This window comes from Grammomys surdaster, unplaced genomic scaffold (genome assembly GCF_004785775.1).
Source record: "Grammomys surdaster isolate TR1022 unplaced genomic scaffold, NIH_TR_1.0 226, whole genome shotgun sequence".
NCBI classification, from domain to species: Eukaryota; Metazoa; Chordata; class Mammalia; order Rodentia; family Muridae; genus Grammomys; species Grammomys surdaster.
The window spans coordinates 997,981-1,020,924 of record NW_021604671.1 but is presented as its reverse complement, the minus strand read 5'-3'; the positions used below and the strand labels follow the sequence as shown (position 1 = coordinate 1,020,924).

At 35.8% G+C, this 22,944-nt stretch overlaps 1 protein-coding gene across 2 annotated transcripts in view; it reads left to right on the top strand.

Annotated features, from left to right (window-relative positions):
• The window catches only part of Rb1cc1 (RB1 inducible coiled-coil 1), a 69,377-nt gene extending 47,383 nt beyond the window's left edge, over positions 1–21,994 (top strand). Inside the window, exons 16-24 of one of the 2 annotated variants that reach the window (XM_028773404.1) lie at positions 8,501–8,666; positions 10,093–10,201; positions 10,286–10,523; positions 11,816–11,864; positions 12,826–12,873; positions 16,016–16,074; positions 17,872–17,999; positions 19,791–19,861; positions 20,653–21,994. In XM_028773404.1, coding sequence (XP_028629237.1) covers positions 8,501–8,666; positions 10,093–10,201; positions 10,286–10,523; positions 11,816–11,864; positions 12,826–12,873; positions 16,016–16,074; positions 17,872–17,999; positions 19,791–19,861; positions 20,653–20,730 — 946 coding nt within the window. In that variant the 3' untranslated portion in view covers positions 20,731–21,994. Of the gene's footprint in view, positions 1–8,500; positions 8,667–10,092; positions 10,202–10,285; positions 10,524–11,815; positions 11,865–12,825; positions 12,874–16,015; positions 16,075–17,871; positions 18,009–19,790; positions 19,862–20,652 lie in introns of both variants that reach the window. The other variant, XM_028773403.1, reaches the window with a different exon arrangement.
• The last annotated feature ends 950 nt before the right edge of the window (positions 21,995–22,944 follow it).

Sequence of the window (22,944 nt, the reverse complement as noted above, 5' to 3'; positions counted from 1 at the left end):
AATAAAATATCCAACAAAAAGAATACTATTTATCATAAACACAAAAATAGCATTACATGAGTTTACTATTGCTGGAACTAGGTGTCATAGCTTATGCCTGTAATCTAAGTACTTGGGAGGCTGAGGCAGGAGGATTGCTGTGGAGCCAAGCCTGGGCTACAGAGTGAACTAGTTTTAGGCTAGACTTTGTCTTAAAAAGGAAAACAATCGTTTTCAGGAAAAAATGTTGTTTTTGAAACACGTGATTTGCACCTTTTACTAAATTTTTCAGTTGAAATTGCTTTTGTTTTCTGGTTTTTTTTTTTTTTAGAGTTTATGTCATTGTGGAATATGCAGAATGGTCTTCACTGTTGCTTTCTTGATACTACAATTTCATTTTTTCCCCTCTGGTTAGAATGCTAATGCTTTTAAATTCCAGACTTCTTGGTTGTGTGTTTCGTTCTTTCATTTGTTTGTGGGTGTGTGTGTTTCTTTTTATTAATTTTTTTAATGTTTATTTGTCTTGTTACCACAGATGGATTTGATATTTCCATTTTGTGGTGGGATTTTATGCATTATAGTAGAGTAAATCTATCGTTTAGTCCCATCATTAGTTCGCAATGTGAATATTGTATAGCATGTGCATGTATATGTGTATGTATGTTTCGGCCTCTGTTGTAATCTTGATTTTAAAATAGCTCTTTTTGTATTTATGGGAGGTGAGAGGGTTTAATAGAGAAGCCTTGTGGAAATAGAACTTGAAGACAAAAGTCAAAACAATGTAATGACTGTGAAAAGCTCATTAAAGAACTGGATGGTAACTGGTAATCACAGAGTATATTAATGAATTATTGCAGTAACTGTACTATAAAACTGAGTTTAGTTCTTAGTACAGCATGGACCAGTTCAAGTTTATTCTAGGTAACAGGATCCAGATAAGGATGAAGCCTTATAAAGACAAAGCAATCAAATGAAAGAAAATTTTAGCCTTTCCAACTGACCTTCCAAGATTCTTGCTGATAGCAAGCTAGAATGATAAGAAACCAGGCATAGGAGATAAAGAATTTCATCCAATATTGAGAGAGATCAGATTGCAAGAGTGGGAAATTTTCTCCAAACTGACTTACAAACGTCATGCCACAGCTGAGTGTTGCAAGCTTGACAAGGACAGTTATCAAGGTTGGAGTCTAAAGGGCCTAAAAGACTGACTAATGTTTAGTGAGACTTTGCCAAGCTCTAAGTTAAATATCAAGACATCTTCTGAAGTACCCATCAAAGTCGATTCTCCTTGGCATACTGAGAAGCTGCCACAGTACTCAAGAACCTCTTAAAAGCAGCAAATGTTGGCTTAATCTGCAACATAAAATGAGTAGTTCTCAGTTACTTGTCAGGAAGTTTCTGTGAGACAACTGACTACAACCACTTCTGGAAAATAGGACTGGGCCTTTCTTCTGTCTCCAAAACCTTGCAGGTGTTCTTTTATTGGCATGTTTGAAGCTCTTCAAGGGATTTTGGGTAATGTAGAGTCTCTTCTTTGAAGTATGCATGAGATTAAAAAAGAATTGGTAGCAGTGTTGTGGGGAGAGCAGTCTAGCACTGTTATAAACATAGTAGTCAGATGTCACTGTTTCTTTATTCATATTGAACACTCAAATAAAAACACTTCTATTCGTATTTGTTTCACATGATGCAACTTTTGTCCCACATATTCCTGATATTTTTTTATCCCCCTTTTCAAAGGTAAGACTCAAATTGATGTTATTATATTGGACATTTGTTCCTTTTCCTTTTTGTTTTGTTAAAATCACTGCCATTCTGTAGGGTAAAAGCTGAAAAACAAAATAACTACCATTATTCTAACTACCTTACTTCATAAACTGTAGGAGTAGAAGAAGGGACTATAAATCCTTAAGAAACATTAAAGAAAACATAAAAGCCATTAAAAATGAAATGCATTAATGTGGATTGATTTAATTACTAGCCTCTATTTCTGTAATTACTCTTGTGACTGAGAAATATATGCAGCTTTCTTCCTTCTATTATCTACTTCAAACCTTTGTAAGGAGACTATCATTTACTTCTATAAGACAGGTGCCATAAGGTTTTTAATTTAACTTTTTAAAAAGTGTGTGTGTGTGTGTGTGTGTGTGTGTGTATTTGTGTCTGTCTGTCTGTCTGTCTGTCTAAACCCAAAGCTTTGTACATGCTAGGCAATTACACCACTGAGCTACATCCCCATTCTTAGTTGGTATAGTTTTTCATTAGTTTTCTTTGTGTCCCCTCTATTACTAGACATGGTAATGCTTAGAGACATCCCAGGAAAACTGTGATACGTTAATAGTCTTTTCTTTCCTTATTCTATTAGATAGTATGAAATTAAGCCAGCTATATAGCAGATAACATTTTTACTTATTTGTTCAGTATAATGGGGAGAAGGGCTCAGTGGCCAAGTGATAACATAATTTTAAAAAATGTTTGGGGAAAGGGTATTATGTTTATTATGCCATGTGTACAGATCAAAGGACAGCCTTGATTTCCACTTTGTTTGACACAGGGCCTCTTTTGTTGTTAACTTTCAATACTGAGTACTCAGAATAGTTTCCTGAAAGTCTCCAAGGATTCTTCTGTTTCTACCTTCCATGTTACCAGTAGTATGTTTGTATTAATTACAGAAATAAGCTACCACACTTGATTTATGTAGTTTTAGGGGATTCCAACTTAAATCAGTGTGCTTGTGTGGCAAGTACTTTACCCACTGAGCTGTCTCACTAACTCCCAAGACCTACTTCCTGTAGAAGTAAATCACTTCTAAATAAGCATAGGCCAAATTTCTGTTGTTTTTCTTTGGAATTATATTTGTACCAATTTCAAGTTCTGCTATTGTGACATAACAGGAAGAATTGTCACCAAATGATCTTAAGACTCAAAGCACTACTACATTTGGACTTTACCTCATCCATGCAAACTGCCACTCTTATACTATGAATTTAAAGTACAGTTTTCCTTGCTAATGTTTCATCACAGCAACAGAAAAGTAATGTAGACAGTACTTAGCCGGGTGGTGGTGGCGCTCACCTTTAATCCCAGCACTTGGGAGGCAGAGACAGGAGGATTTCTGAGTTCGAGGCCGGCCTGGTCTACAGAGTGAGTTCCAGGACAGCCAGGACTACACAGAGAAACCCTGTCTCGAAAAACAAACAAACAAACAAACAAAAAACACCAAGATAGTACTTAATGAAAAACAGACAGGGTGTCTCAGTAATTTAGGAGATTATTGCAGTAAGTTTTAATCTGTACAGGGACCAAGTAGCGCACTTGATAATTCTGCAAAAGGAAAATACTGACTACCTATCTCTAGCATCTTAATTGTGATTATCCTACAGTGCACCACAAATTTCTTTGCATCATTCATTTCTGTTAGCCATACTTGAAATTCTACTCAAGTTTGTGGTCTAAGGGTTAAGGAAGCTTGTATGCTAATCTAGACCTTATAAAAAAGTGAATCTTGCTTTGTTCCTTGAACAAGTAGAAAGGCTTATAAGTTTTTGGCAAATGTCCCAAAACAACATACTCAGGCAGGGATGTGTTACTTCCAAGATTTAGAGCCTTGCCCAGCAATACCTTTTTTCCCATTAGAGGAGTCACAGACCCTGCTGACTAACCCCAAATATTCATAGCCTTTGTATAAGCCCTTCATGTCTTGCCCAATCAAGATAGGTTATAATTCTAAGTTCACCTAAAGTCATGTTTAGCCAGTCATTGCCTTTAAATGTGTTAGTTCAGTCTGTCCAGAATAGGAGGAAGACGAGCATCTCTGCCAACTAGACTTGGGGGCATTAATTACATAATTCTTCAAAGACAAATGAAGTATAAAACCTTTTGTAATTGGTAGTAAACTGCTGTGACATCTGTGCAGCAAGGTCAGTTTCTAATCAAGATTTGAAGCCAGATGTTTAATGCCTGCTAACCAGATTCTAACAAAATTAGCAGATGATGTATAGCATGGATTGACAGACTAGAATCTAGGACTCTGTCCACTGTTGTAACATGTGTATTGTCTCTCCAGTTATATATGTGCACCCCCAGTTTTCCCATCTTTTTCTTAGTTTCAGAAGCATTATGGCACACAATTCCTCTTATAATGGAGGTAAAGTGCCCTGTCTTTCTAACACAGTGGTTACTTCATTTACCTTATTTCATCTCACCAGGTAGATATTCCTACCTCTACTGACTTGGAGAGTGAGTATAGTATGATAGGATGTCTTGAGAGGGCACATTTAGATTTTATATTTTATAAAAAATACAAGACTATATCATTTATTTTCTTTGCCTAATTTGTAAGTTAATGTTTGCCTTAGATATTTGTGTATAGAAACAGTATATAAAGAGTTCATAATCTCTATGCTGCCAGGCCTCCATTGTATGTCTTGAGACATTGATCCTGCGGGTGTGAGCTTCTGATAGAGCTTTATTGCAATGCACCATGCACATTCATGTATTTGTTTTCAGTCCCTGCTTTTGCCAAAGTTGAATAGTTAGAATACATATCATTAGGTTAACACTTTTATTGTCTGTACCATAACAGAAGATTTGGGTTTCTGTTCCTATACTAATAGTTTGTCTCCCACATTAGGTACATTCTCCGCTCTATCCTTCCTTATTTTTGCCAAAATAATTTGAGTAATTGATGAATATAAACCTCTTTTGGTTATTTTATTTTTGACTTACTTGTATACCTGGTTTGAAAGTCATGGTGGATCTGGAAGCAACTGAATTCTGTGACAGGATCTTGTAAAGGACCTGAGTTTCGAGGATGGAACTGCATCCCTCTGGAAAAGAAGACTCCTGTGCTGTATGGAATGGAAGCTCTTTAGTATTTTAAGAGACAGTTGAAACATACCCCAAAGCCCTTACCTTCATTGGTCCCTTCATAAAAGTTGCTGTGCTGTGCCCTAATCTACTGGTGCTTTATTTCACCGCTGGGTTATAACTATTTAGGTTATTTATAGCTAAGCTCAGTCTGGTTGCAGTTAAACAGAACCACTTAGCCATCATTTAAGTTTGAGTTTCAGTGTGTCCTTTTATCACCACTATCACTCTTTGCCAGTTCACAACTCTTTGCTTCCCCAAAGCCTGGAAGTGGTAGTCTAGAAAAAAAAAAGCTGAACAAAATGTTGGTTATATCAACTGTTACTATATCATTACTGTGTTAGTTAATTCTTCCATCTCAGGCCTTAGGCTATATTTCTCCCACCTTTAGCCTTTGTGTCATTGTGCAATATACCTGTGCTAATCACTTAGGGATCATAGACTCTTTTCAGAGAGAGTGAGTATGATAGCTGTATATGCTTGCTTGACTAGAACTATCTCTTCTACCTGTTTCATCTCAGCCCAGCATTTATCCCGAAACACAGTGCATAGTGATAACAAAGATTAAAAGAAAAAAAAAATTTACAAAGTTTACAAGGTATTTGCCTTTGGGCATACATACCCCCAGTCACACAATTTGACTACTGTATCATTCTTAGTAATACAAATCTCTACTTATTTGATACATATTCTTCTCCTACATCATGGTATCATCCAAAAAGCATTTTGTTTACAGTAAAGTTTCAATTTGTGACTGTACAAATACAGTGCTCCATATAATCCATACAATGCTCTGCTTGATTACCTAATCTGTCTATGTCCTTCTATATGCTAAATTGTTGCTATGTACCCTCCAGCTGTAGGGGTAGTTCTTCAGTAACTGTAGTAGCTGATTAGGATTACCTCTCAGCACTACCTATGGCTAGTTTTATCCATTGTTACAGTCCTAAGTCCTTTGTGTTTCTCATTAAGACTTCCTGTATGCAGCTGTGCATACTAGCTTTGACTTGCACAGCAGCATTTCTTTCAGCCCTAAGGAGAAACAAAATAAATTCTTCACCTTTTAATGCTGTGTTATGAAATAGAAGATTACAAACTGTCTGACTAAGTCATCAGACTGTTGCTTAAAGTGCTTAAGAAGGAAGATTTGTCTGAGTGTTCAAGTTTGAGTTAGCTTTATCTGTAAATTTGGATATATGGGTAGAAGATTCCCAGTGGTCTTCTGCATAATTTCAATTGTTATAGTATTAATCGTACATTGCCACCATAATTATAATAGAAAACTAGGCATGAGCATAAAAGCGTAACCTTTTTAACTAAAAACCTTGTTTATAGTTGTACCTCTATTCCAAAAACATTACAGTGTTTTTAAAATCAACCAAACACACACTGAAAGTTTATTTTCTAGTAACGACACAACAGCCTCTATTTTATAGTAGTCTGTTTTAACACTTAAATAGAGGTTGAGACAACAGCCTTGCCATGCAGCCTAGGCTCACCTGATACTATGTGAAACCCCCACACTAGTAAGGGGTAAGACCCACACTAGTGTGGGTAAGAAAGCTTGCAGAAATGTGAGTGCTGGAATGATCCACCATGCCTGGCTTGGCTCAATACTTGGAAGACAATATTTTAGGAATCTTTGAAAAGTTGAATTAAGATTTAAGATAACATGCTGACAACCTGTTGAACCAGCACCATTTGTTGAAAATGCTTTCTTTTTTCCATTGGATGGTTTTGGCTTCTTTGTCAAAGATCAAGTGTTCATAGGTGTGGGTTTGTTTCTGGGTCTTAAATTCTATTCCATTGTTCTACCTGCCTGTCTCTGTACCAATACCATACAGTTTTTTTTAATCACTATTGCTCTGTATGTAGTTCAGCATGAGTTCAGGAATGATACTCCCAGAAGTTCTTTTATTGTTGAGAATAGTTTTTCCACTCTCTTGGGTTTTTTGTTATTCTAGATGAATTTGAGAATCACTGTCCTTTTGATAAAGTTAAAGTATGTTAATCCTGCCAATCCATGAGCGTGGGAGGTCTTTCCATCTTTTTCAGTTTCTTTCTTTAGAGATTACAAGTTCTCGTCATACAGAACTTTACTTGCTTGGTTAGAGTCACACCATGGTATTTTATATTATTTGTGACTATTGTGAAGATTGTTGTTTCCCTAATTTCTTTTTCAGCCCGTTTAATCCTCTGTGTAGAAGAAGGCTAGTTAATTTTATATCCAGCCACCTTGCTGGAATTATTTATTATTTCAGCTGTAGGAGTTCTCTGGTAGAAATTTTGGGGTCACTTACGTATATACTATTAGACCATCTGCAAATAGTGATATCCTGACTTCTTCCTTTCCCGTTTGTATCCTTTTGCCATCCTTTTGTTGTCTAATTGCTCTGGCTAGGACTTTTGAGTACTAGATTGAGTAAATAGAGAGTGGGAAGCCTTGTCTAGTCCCTGATTTCAGTGAGATTGTTTTAAGTTTCCCCCCATTTAATTTGATGTTGGCTGATGGTTTGCTGTATATTGCTTTCATTATGTTTAGGTATGGGCCTTGAATTCCTGATCTCTCCAAGTCTTTTACCATGAAGGGATGTTGTATATTGTCAAATGCTTTTTCAGCATCTAACGAGATGATCATCTAGGGTTTTTTTTCCTTTGAGTTTATAACATATAGTGGATTATGTTGATGGTTTCTATACATTGAACATCCCACATCCCTGGGATGAAGTATACTTGGTCATGGTAAATGATTGGTTGGATGTGTTCTTGGATTCAGTTTGCAAGAATTTTATTGAATATTTTTGCATCAATAATCATAAGAGTAATTGGTCTGAAGTTCTTTCTTTGATGGGTCTTTGTGTGGTTTAGGTACCAGCGTAACTGCCTTCATAAAACAGAATAGGGAGTGTTCTTTCTGTTTATGTTTTGTGGACTAGGAGGCCCTTGGTCGTGTGGAGGTTTAATGTCCCAGAGTAAGGAAATGCTAGAGTGGTGAGGGGGAGCACCCTCATAAGAGGCAAAGGACAGAGGGGTCAGATTGGGGGATTTGTGGTTGGGAGACCTAGAAGGGGGACAAAATTTGAAATGTAAATAAATAAAATAACCAGTAAGAAAATAAAAAATATTTAAGATTGCTAACCAGTGTGTAATCATTTACCTGGGCTTGCTTGTGCTTTACTTGGCCATTTATTTTTGCTGCCTTGCCAAAAGATTGCCAAGTTTTGACTAAAGTGAATCAGTTTAAGAATATATAGATTTTCTTTGTATGGAGAATTCTCTTTTAGCTTCATGTTATTTACCATTAGGCATCAAATTGAGCCAAGATCTGTTTTTTGTAAGAGGTTGCCAGGTATGTGTTTCCTCTTGAGTTTATAGGGCTAGAATAGCTGAATCTTCAAATTCTCAGCAAGTACATTGGTTTCCTAGGTGCCAATGGAGGCCCTGATAATGCCACATTTGTCGCTGTTGTCAGTCATGTTACTTCAGATATTACATACTTCATAGTTTATTTTCAATCAGAAAAACGGGTTTCATACAGAAATACATTTCTCATTGTCTTGGGTTTCTGGGAGGTAAATAACCTAAAGTATGATGTTTGATATATTTTGATTATCTGTTACTGGGTTTTTAAAAATCTCTTTTCAATTTTAAGTCCGGCCTTTGAGTCAGCCAGAGAAGATTCTTCAAGCTTAGTTGCAGAACTTCAGGAGAAACTTCAGGAAGAAAAAGCTAAGTTTTTGGAACAACTTGAAGAACAAGAGAAAAGAAAGAATGAAGAAATGCAAAATGTCCGAACCTCTTTGATTGCTGAGCAGCAGGTGTGTTTGAGATCTGAGGAAGCTTGATAGAAGCTAGGCAAGCTAGTTCTATGCAGTTGAGGGTTCTTGTGGGTTGTGTTTCCATTATTTGACCTTCTTCATGTTTGTTTGACTTTTTTCATGATAAAAGCATTTATTTTAAAAACGTGTAACAATGTCACATGAATGTAGTCAGTTTATGTAAGAATTATCAACTCACATAGACATGAAATCTGCTTTTGAGAATTGCAGCGTCCTTGGCACAACTTATTTCACATGTAATTGGGCTCTTTCTCTGTAGTTCTCACTGTGATCTTTTATAAAAATATACTCAATTTCAGATTATCATCATGAGTTAGGGGCTGAATTAACTGAATTCAAAACTGAAAGCAAAGAACTATTTGAATTATCCTAAAATTCCAGTTTGCTTCTATAAATTGTGATTATCATCTAAATCCATTTCATATTACAGAAAAATCGTAGTTCATGAAAATAAACAGTGGTTAATGTGCTTTTATATGTGCTAATTTTCTATTTGTAAACAGAAATTTCATAGTAGTAAGCTGCATTGGTAACGTTCCTTTTTTTTTTTTTCTTCAAAGAAAGGTTTTTCAAATTCTAGGGCTCTTTGAATGTTCTTGGGTAGACTGAAACTTTTAGTTTGTTCTTTGCTGTTAGATTTTTGTCTGAAACTGTCAAATGATTTTCCTGTTAAATCTCTTCGTTGCCATTAATGGATTTCTAAAAGCTTTTGGGTAAATGCTAAGTAGATTAAAGAATCAGGTTACATCGTTGTCTCAAATGTATTTGTTATTTTTAATGAATGGATATGTTTAATAAATATAAATGAAATGTTTAATAAATTTAATCTTTGCTAATTAAAATGCAACTAAAATTGCCAGTTGCCTGTCAGATCTCTCTAGGCAATTGGATATGTGAACTTCATGCAATGAGTGTGGGTGAAACCTGGGGAGTGATAAGTGTAGTCGCTATAGAGGCCCAGAGGGCATTATTCCACATGTCCAAATAAGAGAGAGAAAGATAATCACATACTAGTACAATAATCAAGAGCTAGCCAAAAATCAAAGATTTCAGAGGAAAGAAACTTTCCCAAAGAAAAAGTCATATATATATAACATTTAACTTACTTAATTTTTAGTTTAAATTAAATGTTAATTTCAATAAGTTAAATTGTTAAACTTCCTTTCCTAAAATCTCAAGCATTTGATAATGCCTTTCTTCTGACAATACAGACAAGGAGAAAATAAAATTTGTTTTTAAGATACTGAGTTCAAACAAAGAGAATAATCTTCCCTGGAATACATACCATTTTTGCTTAGTCATGTGATTCCACAAATGTACCTCAGAAAAGAAAACTTTACAACCTTATTTCCATAGCATTGGCTCCTACGTATATGCAGTTAATCAGATATTACTGTTGTTTCAGACCAACTTTAACACAGTCTTAACAAGAGAGAAAATGAGGAAAGAAAACATAATAAATGATCTTAGTGATAAGCTAAAAAGTACAATGCAGCAACAAGAGCGGGATAAAGGTTAGTGTTGTCTTATAATATGATTTTTAAAAATACTTTGAAATGTTTTCAGTAAGTAATGTGCCTTTGAACTTGGGGTCTTAGATTTGATAGAGTCACTTTCTGAAGACCGAGCTCGTTTGCTTGAAGAAAAAAAGCAGCTTGAAGAGGAAGTGAGGAAACTGCGCACTAGCAGTTTCCTTCCCTCAACGCCTGTGGCTGCAGCCCCAGAGCTTTATGGCGCTTGTGCAGCTGAGCTCCCAGGTGAGCCAGAGAGATCAGCCATGGAGACAGATGAAGGCAGAATGGATTCAGCAATGGAGACAAGCATGATGTCTGTCCAGTGAGTAGGCTTATTTTCCATTCAATTCATCAGAGGCTTTTATATTTAACAGTGCCTGACCCTGGTGTCGTGGAGCTGTAATCCCAACAGGAGGATCACAAGTTAAAGCTCTTCTTGGGCAACAGTGAATGCAGAGCCAGGCTGAACAATTTAGCTGAGGCTGTCTCAAAATTAAAAAAAATAAATAAATCAAAACAAAAAGTCTGTACTGCTATTCCATTAAATTAGAAAATTCTAAAAAAGGATGTATTTTTAACTTTACTAATTGTTCTCATATAAAAGTAATTTAAAAAGACAGTGTAGAAACATCCTAAGAGAATGTGGTCATTAAAATTCATAAATGACAGAAATTAATCCAGAGTAGAAAAGTGACCTACAGGAGGGAAATCAACCCATCTGTCTTCTATGTACAGGAGAGGCAGTTAAAACAGAACAATATAAAGTTGTTCAATATAAGATATAAAGTATAACATGGATCTAATATCTTCAACCTGATACTGGTGGGGAGGGGACAGAGGCAGGCAGATCCTCAGAGCTCATTGGCCAGCTGTTCTAGCAGAATTAATGAGCTCCAGGGTCAGTGAGAAAACTCAAAAAAGGTAGCAAGCAGTCTCAATGAAGACTCCTGATGTTGACCTGGTTTTCACACATATGCTCACATCCATACAAACACATGCATAGACCACACACCCACACCCACACCCAAAAAAAGCAATCGATTTTCCCAACTTTTGTTAATAACAAAAAGGTGAGTTTGTACAATTGCAAATTGTAACAAATCTGTATTTAGATGTATAGCTATTGATGCCGCTAAGAAGAGATTAGTATGTAAGTAGAAATTGGACCATTCTAGAGTAAACAAACGGTTCTAAAAGTATAATCAATGTAATATTCTGAGAAAGCAATATAACTGCATATACATTTCTTTCAAAATTAATTCAGGTAGGGAAAAAAGTGCTTAGTATCTGAGAAAATATGAATTTTGTAGACATTATCTCTAGATAGAAACATATTCAAAGTTTTGTTTAAGTCTTAGGAAGTGTCTGAACACAGAGTATCAGCTCTTATAAATATGGGCTACCTTTGACAATTTAGTACAAGCTCTTTAAAGTTATCAAGGCTGGCCTTGAACTCAGAGATCTGCCTGCCTCTGCCTCCCAAGTGCTAGGATTAGAGGTGTGCAGCACCATGTCCAGCTAAGCTTCTAAAATCTTGTTGATGAATGTACAATTCAGAGTGTACATTCTGTGAAAGTGCTTAAACCTTAAAAACAACCATTCTCTTACTTTTAGAGAAAATACGCTATCTGAAGAGAAGCAGAGGATCATGCTCCTAGAACGGGTGAGCAGGCTCTGTGAAGTACTTATGTAATATGATGACTCTGGGGAAAACATTTAAATGCCTTTTATTTTAAAAACATTGCATTTTTGACTTGCATTTGTGAATTAAGTCTTTTTATGATTACTTTGAGAAGGCCTGTCATTCGTGTTCCTAGTAGCTGAATGAATAATTGTAGAAGAATCAGGTCTCACTATGTATTAACTTCTTTAGGGATTGACATCTCTAGAAGGAAAAAGGGATTTGTTTTATAAAATTTTACTTAATAACAGCTCAGAAAACAGCAATATAATATCAGTAAGAATTTCAACACATTTATTTTAAAAACAAAAGTAGATTTTTTTAAGTTGAACAAGAATATAAAAAAATTAAGATTGAAATAATATTAATTGAAATGAGGAAGGGACTTCCTTCCAGTTGCATACAAAATTATATACATATACCCACAGAAACACACATGGATCACACAGACACACCAAAAATAAAGGATAAATATTTGGCAATTATTATGAATTAAAAGTACATGGAAAACAGAATGAACTCTCAATGGTTAGTTTCATTCATTGGGTCATGACGATTTTTACCAGTGTCTTTGTTGTATACCAGCTTAGAAAATAATTCAGAGCCAAACTGTCCAATTTAACTCTGATGTATTAGCCATTCTCTTCTTGTTTTGTGAGTAACACCTTAGGATCACACAAGATGTAGCAGTATATTGCAAATGCAGGTTCCATCTCTGAACTAACAAATTTGGGTGGGATAAATGCAGCATTTATTGTGTGTTTATAAATTACACAGTTAATGACAAGATTTGAAAACTTAAGGAATCAAGTTTTAGAGTAATATATTCTGTAAAGTGGTTAGTGATCAGAACAGTTAGAATAGACTGACATGTACTCTATTTGAAGATGACAACCTTGCTAATTATTCAAGGATAAACCACAGGTCTGTTTTCTCCTTGTAGACATTGCAGTTGAAAGAAGAAGAAAACAAGCGGCTAAATCAAAGATTGGTAAGTGTTTTCTGGTTATGACTCTTTTTAAAAAATTGACTTTGTATTTTGGTATAGACATCATGCACCTCAAGGATATATTCTTTTCTAATTTTGTTTTTACACTTACTAATCAGAGAATGGAGCACGTGTGCCACCATACTGTCAGTAAGGAAATCAGAGGATAAAATAAGTTTATTGCCACCATGTATGCCAGGGGATTGAACTCAGGATATCAGGCTTGGTGACACCTTGTTTTAATCTGCTATGTCATCCAGCCCAGAATGTGTGTGATTTATTCATACTTGTGTTTGTTAAGCCATTTCGTACATTGAACGTCACTGGCTCTCAAGTGATGGAATCTGGTCAGGGTTACTATTTTGATTGATTGTAGAGTCACCTGCTCCCCCTTTTTTGTAGATTTATTTATTTTGTGTATATGAATGTTTTGCCTGCATATATTTATGTGCAACTTGTGAGCGCATGTGGATAGTTGTGATCTCTCACATGGATGCTGGACCTGAACCCCAGTCCTCTGTAAGAGCAGCAATTGCTCTTAACCAGTATGTCATCTCTCTAGCCCGTATCTTGTTTTTCTTGACTTGAAAATAGTGTATTGTACTAAGAATTTAACAAAGTAGACTCACTACCTTACTTTGATACTTAGGGGGAAAAAAAAGAAAATGAATACAATCTTTATTATTAAGGAACTACTATTTGTTTGGATTCTATATTTATGCATGTAATCTTTGCATGTTGAATTCGGTGAGTTTGGAGGGATTTGTAATCTGTTGAAAATTGACATTTACTCTAATGAATCTTGAAGGTGAAGATAACTGGCTCTGTCCTGATTTGTGTCTTTTTTTTTCAATTCCTCCAGCAGCTTTAATTCCTCAGCAATCATGTTTTAATAGTTTTAATAACTTATCCCTAAATCAGATTGAATTTCTAGCACCCAAAAGAGTTATTTTCTGATAATTGTATATTTTAAGAGACATAGTTTCAGGCTATGAAACTAGGTTTACAGTGGTTAGGGAAAAAAAAAGGAGAAATATTTTTCGTGCAGATACCCATATATACCACAGTCAATCTGATTGTAGAGGTAAAATGTCAAACTTTGACATAGGTTCTTTCCTTCCACCAGGGTTCCAAGGACTGAACTTAGATCATCAGAGTTTGTGCAACAAGCACTTTAAATATATATATTATATATTTAAATATAAATATTATATATTATATAATATAATATATTATATTATATTTTTCCTTTCTGAGCTTGCTACACTTTTTTCAAAAGACTCTTCATAAGACTTATTAACTAGAGAACAATGTCTCTGCTGGGGTTTTTTTGAGATTTCATTTGTCAATGTAATTAATATAAATCTCATTACTTTAGCCTCAGCTAGACTCTTCAGACAAGGGCAAAAAGTACCCAAAATACCACAAAAACAGTCTCTGGGCCACATATTGAAATTCTCCACCGAAACCTCTTGGACCAGGTCTACACAGGCCTAATCACTCTCAGTAGCAAAGTCTTTTATATTCCTATTAGGATAGTCCATTAAGCCGCACTTAAAGAATTCCACTGCTTTCCAAATCCAAAGTCTCAAAATCTACATTCTTCCAAACGAAAACATGGTCAGTACCATCACAGCAATACCCCAGTCTTGGTACCAACTTCTGATTTAGTTAGGGTTTTATTGCTGTGAACAGATACCATGACCATTGCAACTTTTATAAGAACGTTATATTGGAGCTGGCTTACAGGTTCAGAGGTTCAGTTCATTATCATCAAGACAGGAGCATAGCAGCATTCAGGCAGGCATGGTACAGAAGGAGCTGAGAGTTCTATATCTTCATTTGAAAGCTGCTGTCAGAATACTGACTCCCAGGCAGATAGGATGAGGGTCTTAAAGCCCATGCCCACAGTGACATACCTATTACAACAAGACCATACCTCCAAATAGTGCCACTCCCTGGGCCAAGAATATTCAAACCATGACACCAACTGAGCCATTTCACTGGTCCCTGCAATTAGTATTTTTAATGATTAACAGAACCTAGTGTAATGACACATACTATTAATCGTAGCACTCAGGAGGCAGAGCGAGGCAGGCAGATGTCAATAAGTTCAAGGCCAGGCTATTTTACTGGGAGTTCCAGTACAGCCATGGCTACAAAGAGACCCTGTCTCAAAACAGATCTACCAATAGTAGCAATGAAGCATCCCCCTCTCTGTTTTCTTTTTTGTTTGTTTGTTTTGAGACAGGATCTCTCTAACTAGAGAACACAAGGAATGCATAGTCCTACCTCCAGAGTGTGGTAATTCCAGCTAGGCATTTGCCACCATTTATTGCCAGCCTCTGCTTTCTTCCTTTGCCTTCACACCAACAGCAAAAATTAGATGTTCTGTGCTGAGAGTATTACTAATTAAGAAGGCTTTAAAGCCTTCTTTTAACTCTTCTTTAAAGAAGAGTGGCCTATTCCATATGACATCAACTGATACATTTTTTATGGAGAGTCTCCAAGGGAATATAAGCCCTATTTGGCTGAGATTTTTACTAATATTTTGTTGTTTTGCTTTCATATAGGGCAGTCGAGGTCAAGAAATATTTTAAAACTGCTTTTTCCTAGCACCTAGAATAGTAGTAACCAGAGAAGTAGAGATGTTCCCATGTGACCCAGAGAACTAGCACATGCAGCTAGACCTGGTGTCCAGAGAAGGGTACATTCCCACACATTTACTGTCTTTACACAGAAGCATTGACATGTTTTTCTCCAAACTTAGATGCTTTTTATAGAGTGAGCTTTTAGAACATCTAAATAAAATTGAACATGTGTTGAAAATGACTTAACTTCACTGGTAGGATATATGTCCCTCTCCTGGGTAATTTTACCAAATCTTGAGAGCTACTAGGCCTTCTTAGTCAGATAATTCTGTTACCATTTCCTTGCTTTTGTACAAGATACTGTTTGGAATGGAGTGGATGACATTTTATGCACAAATTTAGATTTCAGTGTTGAATTAATGCACATAAATAAATAAGTGTCAATGTGGCCTCTTCAGCCTGAACGCAGAATAAAAGATGTGTAACAGCAGACCCTTCTGGTGAGTATTGTACCGTGTGCACATCTAATGCATGATTCTCCTTTTTTATCTCAGATGTCTCAGAGCTTGTCCTCAGTATCTTCAAGGCATTCTGAAAAAATAGCCATTAGAGAGTAAGTATCTCATTTTTATTTTGTAGGTTTTCTGTCAGATTGTTGAATTAGTGAAAATGTGTTATAGTCACAATGATTATTAGATCCATGCTCATTGAGCCAAGTGCCTTGTACATAATGGTAAAATGAAAGCTCATTGGAAAGCAACTTTTCTCACTGTTCTTCTGGAGCTTTGGGGTGACTATTCTGAGTCATCCCATTAGAGGTCTGTCATTCACACAAAAACCCAGGAAACTTTTCTTGACATTGGCTAACATTTCAGCTGAATGTCCATTCTGAAAACAACATCCTTAGCTTCTTCATACTCATTTCAAATTGGAAGATCTTGATTTTAGGTTGCTATGCTTCGTTTCTCCATTTTATGTTTTTTATGTGCTATAAATTCATTCAGAGTATAATTTGAAATTTTCATCAGTCAAACAGTTTAACATTGTAGCTTCCCTGGACCAAAGTAACTCATAGAAGTGTAGTTGTCTCCCCTGGGGTTGTTTGGCAGGAGCTCTGGAATAATAAAGAAAAGCATCATAGCAGCTCATTGAACCCTGTTGTATAAGAATTATTGAATGTTACACACTTACTTGGTTTTCTTTTTTTTGAGACAGGGTTTCTCTGTATAGCCCGGGCTGTCCTGGAACTCACTCTGTAGACCAGGCTAGCCTCGAACTCAGAAATCCGCCTGCCTCTGCCTCCCAAGTGCTGGGATTAAAGGCGTGCGCCACCACCGCCCGACTTGGTTTTCTTAAAACAAGGACGTCTTAAACATAGCTCATTCTGGCCTGCCACCCACCATTTTTTTGCCTTGTTGCCTCAAATGTTAGGATTAAAGTGGTGAATCACAGTACCTGGCTTTGTATTTGTGAAGACCCTTATTTTATTTATAGTAGATTTTTGTTACTAATTGGTTTGAAGGGTGTTTGTCTGTTTGTTTTGTTTGTCTAGGGCTTTTTATGAATCTTAGATATTCTTTTTCTGGCCCTAGCATCTCAGTTTTATCTTCTCTAACTGATGAAATGGCAGGATAGCTGTCTCCTTAACTAGCTGTGTATCAAAACTTTAGTTTTTGAAAGATTAGAGACGAGCTTATTAACGTCACTGCCTCAAAAGATACTTTACCTCCTTTTAATATATTAGGTTTTGGTTCAGTCAAAACAGTGCTTACCCCATCATTGTAGTAGCATTTAAAACTCTTCCTAGACTGTCCTTGTGGCATCCACCTATAGTCCTGGTGCTGAGAAAGTGAAGGCAAGAGACGATTTCAAGTCAAAGGCCAGCCTATTCCATATAGCAAGACCCTGTGTCCAAAAAAAAGAGAAGGGAAAAAGTCTTCATAGTTGAATTTGTCAGCTGGTAACTAAATCTGAGACTGATCTTGAGAACCTGTAAATATTTGAGCATGGTTTGAAAGGTAGACACTAATTAAGTAGGTAGTTGTAACTATTTCTTCATCTGCTATTTAACATCTTTCTAAGGCCCGATTCAGCACATGGACTTGGTTCAGTTGCTTTTTTTTTTTTTTCCTCTCTTTTTCTTTTTTGTTTTTCAAATGAAGAGCATAACATCTAAGAATTGAAATCCTGGGAATGTCCCGAAAAACCAAAAAAAGAAAAAATGAAATCCTGGGAATGTTTCTTGGTATAAAATGAAAGACTGAGGGTAAAAATTAACCTATGACTAGGTATTTTTTCTACTCTGTGCATACAATGGATATAGAACCCACAAACACTGAGCCAGCTGGATAGTCTCAAGTTTGTATCATGTGATTAATGCTCTCTAGGGCAATAACCTACCTCTCCTTAGTTTTCAGGTGGGAGATTTGGTTCTCATCATCCTAGATGAGCGGCATGACAATTATGTGTTGTTTACTGTTAGTCCTACTTTGTATTTTCTGCATTCAGAGTCTCTTCCTGCCCTGGATCTCAAACCAGGTGAGGGAGGTAAGTGCATACACTTCTAAAATACTAATCTTGAGTGGAGGACATTTATTCCCTTCTGTTGTATATTTTATACACAAATTATGTCACTAGGAAAATCTGCCTTTTTTAAAAAATGAAATCTACATTAGCTACATATTTTTATGGACTTATTGATAATTCTAAATTTGACTATAGTATTTTACAGTAGATCAACTGCTCAGACTGCATATATATTCAAACATGGCATAACCTAGTACTTGCAATCTTACTGTCAGAATTTTGGTGTTTATTTTGTTGACAATTAGAATATGCTTATTTGCTCAAAGGTATTGTTTAAGTAGCGCCTTTCCTGTACTTTTTATGGTTTGTTTTCCTACATTATTCATTTGTTCATTGATTCATCATCGTCATTATCGTTTAAAGGAGTTCCATTTTGTAGAAACTGAGCTTTGTTCAGCATGCTGAGTAACAATACCCATTATTTGTTGGCTCATTCGAGAGTTCAAAGAGAAGAGAATAGCCGTTCTGGAATTCATAGACTAAATAGAACTGCTTAGAAAATTAGTTTACCAAGCCAAGTGTGTTGGAACATGCCTTTAATCCCAGGACTCTGTCTCAGCTGATACGAGGACAGCTGGGATTACACAGAGGAACTCTGTTCAAATAACAAACAAAGAAAAGGGAAATCAGTTTCCCCACATGATCTGATGTTCTTATGTGGAGTGACCTGTAGACAAATCCCCATCTGTGGGCTAGTGCAGTGTCACTTGACTACTATCATGGCTTTTGATGTATGACCTATTTATAATGTCTATGGGACAGCAGCTACAGAACCATGAAAAGTGAAAAGATAAATTTGGTTTCACCTTGAAATTTGGGAAATAGGTAGCATTTTTCTTATTGTATATTTTTGGATTTTTAACCCAGGCTCATATATCTCATACTGGTAGCAAACTGTTGTACATCTGAGGTTGATCTTGAACTCCTGATTCATCTCTCTGTACCTCCCCACTGCTGTGTTTCCAGGCATAAAGCACTATGCCCAGATTCATCTTTCTGCCCTCTGACTTTGTTCTTGTTTCACTTGTTTCCTTGTATTTACTTAGGGGTTTTTGTTTTGCATAGTTTGGCAATCAAACCTATGTCTTGTTTCTCTAAGTTGTCTCTCAGCTTTTTACATTTGTAGATGAAAATGAGTCTTCAAAAACTATAAAGATTTGTAAGACAAAGCAAACCCACATATTTACCCAGATTCACCTGGTAACACTTTACCTTATTCTTATGTGTATTTCTAAACATGTACACTTGAAAATGTGCACTACTACTGTAATGAATTTTAAAACAAAGTGCTTGTCTTCTCATTAGTGTTCTGGTCTTGGCTCTTCTCAGTCTCTACACGTTTAGATTTCATTTGGTTTTTATTAATTGCTCACTGAGTCTCAGTTATGTTGATGTTGCTGTGCTAGGCACTGGTTACAGGTTCCAACACACAAAGGACTGCCACTCAGAAGTCTGAATGTCCTTATCATAGTTCCTTCAGTAGGTGGCAGTGTCGAGTTAGTTATTGGTTAATGACTCCTACAGATTACTAGTGTTCCTTGAATGAGTATTTTAAAAGCACACAATATTTATATAATGGAGCACACTATAGATTTTTTCTTCAATAAGTAAAAATTTGGGTTCAGTGATTTTACTAGTTTTTAAAATACTTAAACATTCTTAGAACTCCATTATTGTTTTGATTCTGAAGGTTTTTTTTTTAATGAATGAACTTTGAAAATACATTACCAATTTATTTATTAGCTTCAGGTGCATCTAGAAGACCCTGGGTCCTTGGGAAAGTAATGGAAAAGGAATACTGTCAAGCCAAAAAGGTAAGAGCTATACCCTATAATAGTATACCTAGAAATTTTATTATATGGAAATGGTTACTAGTATTTTCTGATTTTTATTCACTTAGAGCTTGAATTTTATTAAACTGAGTTTAATCCAGAAACTTAGTAAATATTGTTATTATCTGTAGATAGAAGAGGTGAATTGCCAACAGTCCATTCACTTACAAAGAACAGCCAAAGAACTCATGTTGAAAGTATACTATATAACTAGAAGCAACAATTAACTTTATTTATTAGTACAGTTTGTTTGTACTCATTTTTATTTGCTACACCATTGGTGAAAGATGCTCTCAAGTCTTTATTTGGAGACTTAAATGAAACTGGCAAGCCAAGATTGGTAGTATACCTCTAACCAAAGCGCTTGGAGCCAAGGCAGAGACAGAAGGATCAATATAGTTCCAAGCCATCCTGGGCTATGAATATATGCACATGTCAGCCTTTTTAAGAGAGGGGAAGCAGGGATGCTACAAATTTGAAGCCAGTCTTGTCTGCATAGTGAGTGCCATGGCATCTAGGGTATATAGCTAGACTGTAATAGAGAGGGAGAGGGGTAACTACACCATCCTGCCCACCTTCAACACATGTTAATATCAGTTACCTAATATATTCTCACTTGGTCCAGAACCTATCTTTTATAGTTTGGTACAGAGTAGAGACTCTACTTCACCCCGTCTCTAATTCTCTAGGAGTAAGCAATATGGTACAAGGGTGCTTATATAATTTGATTCAGTCAGTGACCCTTTTTCTTTTTTCTTTTCTTTCCTTCTTAGGCACAAAACAGATTTAAAGTTCCTTTGGGGACAAAGTTTTACAGAGTGAAAGCTGTGTCGTGGAATAAGAAGGTATAGCCACTGAAGAAATCTCTACATCTGATACCATTTTCTGATTTGTCCTCCAGTGCTGATAAACCACTCCAAAAACAACTGGCCATCCTTTTTTACAAAAGTCAACAGACAATATACTTCATTGGTGGACTGCACTCAACTTTTAAGTGGTTACATCTTAGAAACAATAAATTTATTAAAATTCTTGGCTGAATCGAAATGGTTTTGTTTCCACCAAAATAACTAGAAATGCGGACCAAAGTAGATGTTTTCCAACGGTAGAGCCTGCACTGTGGCTTGTGACTAGCCTCATTAATTGCCTGTTAATAAACATTAGCTGAATAGTTACCCGTGTTGTTACCAGCATTTGTCCTCTTGTGAATTCAAGAGTCCTTGCACTCTCTAACATGTTCTTTATAAAATGTATAAATCCTTCCAAACTATTTAAAGAAGAGTGTTACTGCATGCAGATAATCGTAATTTTGAGTATGCCTCGGAAGACTCCTAAAACAAATTTGTTCATTTTTTAAAAATACCCTTTAATGTTTCAAAAAATATATATAACAGTGTAATTTGACTGACTTTCAGATCAGCCATAAATAATGAGCAGTCTTCAGAAGCATGTCCACACAGATCGTCCGGGCTCTAGGGGGGAAGAGTCTGTACCCCTAATACTTTCAAGTACAGGACTCAGACCTCTCAGTATCTTAGGACTGTTTTAAATAATCATATTGATGAACTCATAATTCCTGGTTGAGCTTCAGAAGAAGATATTCATTGTACATTAACATTTAGAGATCATTTAAATAACAAGATTCTGTATTGTAAAGGACCTGTACAATTTTAAGACAATAAAGAATTGAAAGTGTAAATGTGTGTGCCTTTTGAAGGTTACATTTTTAATATATTGTGTGAGTGCTAGGAAAGGTGAAAAAATGTTCTGTATCAAAGAGAAACATTTTTATTACAAAGATGTTGTTTGTATCCTATGTAACAGGGTGGAGTAGTGTTCTGTGGAACAGAAGAACCATGTAAACTCAAGGTGTAGACACTGGCTCTGAACAAAGATGTTGAAGTAGCTAGTTGATTGGAAAGAGTTTCTTCAGGGTTGTTGTTAGAGAGCAGTAATAAAATGATTTTTTTCTGAAATATTTAATTTCTTCATAAAAATAAGTTGGATATTTTTATAAATATGTAATCTAATATAATGAAAATGGAATAAACATGATAGTGTATAGAATACCTAATTCAACAACATTATTAATGAATAAACGAACAAATGATTTCATATGTTTCTATTCAGTCCTTCAATGACATCTTTATATAGAGACTACAAGTGTAACAAATGACTTTTTTTTTAACAGTTGTGTTTGTGTTTGAGTCTGCTAGTGCAATTCATTTAACTTAATTGTTGCTCTTCAGATTAAATATATGGTTTTATGCTGTGGAATTATTGTGTGCTCTCACACACTAAATCTCTTTCATTAATACTGAGTTGTGGTCCTTAAATGTTTTTTGTTACATAGTGCTTTCATATTCATCTTACCAGTGTTCACACATACGTTCAAAAAGTGAGAACTAAAATGATATTGTTAGAAGGAAAACAAAGCATTTCAAGAAACCTAAATTTATTGAGTTCTTGGTATTACATGATTAAAAGGAATATGAACTTTGCAGCTAGAATGCCTGGCTTTCAGTCTCAGATAGGGCCTCTAGATAGAGTTTCATAAACAGACTCATTTGTCTGATATTTAAAACAGGGTAATGGAACCTATGTAATAGAGTTTACACTTTCAATGCAAATAGTTTTTAGGAATGTGTTCAGAACTAAACATGTTAATCATTGTATAGGTTTCTTTATACAGTATAGTCTCGAGGGGGACAAAAATATAGCTTTATAAGGGACACACGTGGTTCAACATCAAAGGAGGCTGCGGCAAGAGTACTTGAGCAACAGGGAAAGACAAACATCTGAAGAGCAGGTGGGAGAAAAAAAGCCTTTACTGTAAACTTTTTTTTTTTTTTTTTTTTTTCGAGACAGGGTTTCTCTGTGTAGCCCTGGCTGTCCTGGAACTCATTCTGTAGACCAGGGTGGCCTCGAACTCAGAAATCCGCCTCTGCCTCCCAAGTGCTGGGATTAAAGGTGTGCGCCACCACTGCCTGGCTACTGTGAACTTTTTAAGAATGCTTATGTTACATACGTATTTTGTAACAGTGGTAATTTGATATAATCAAAAC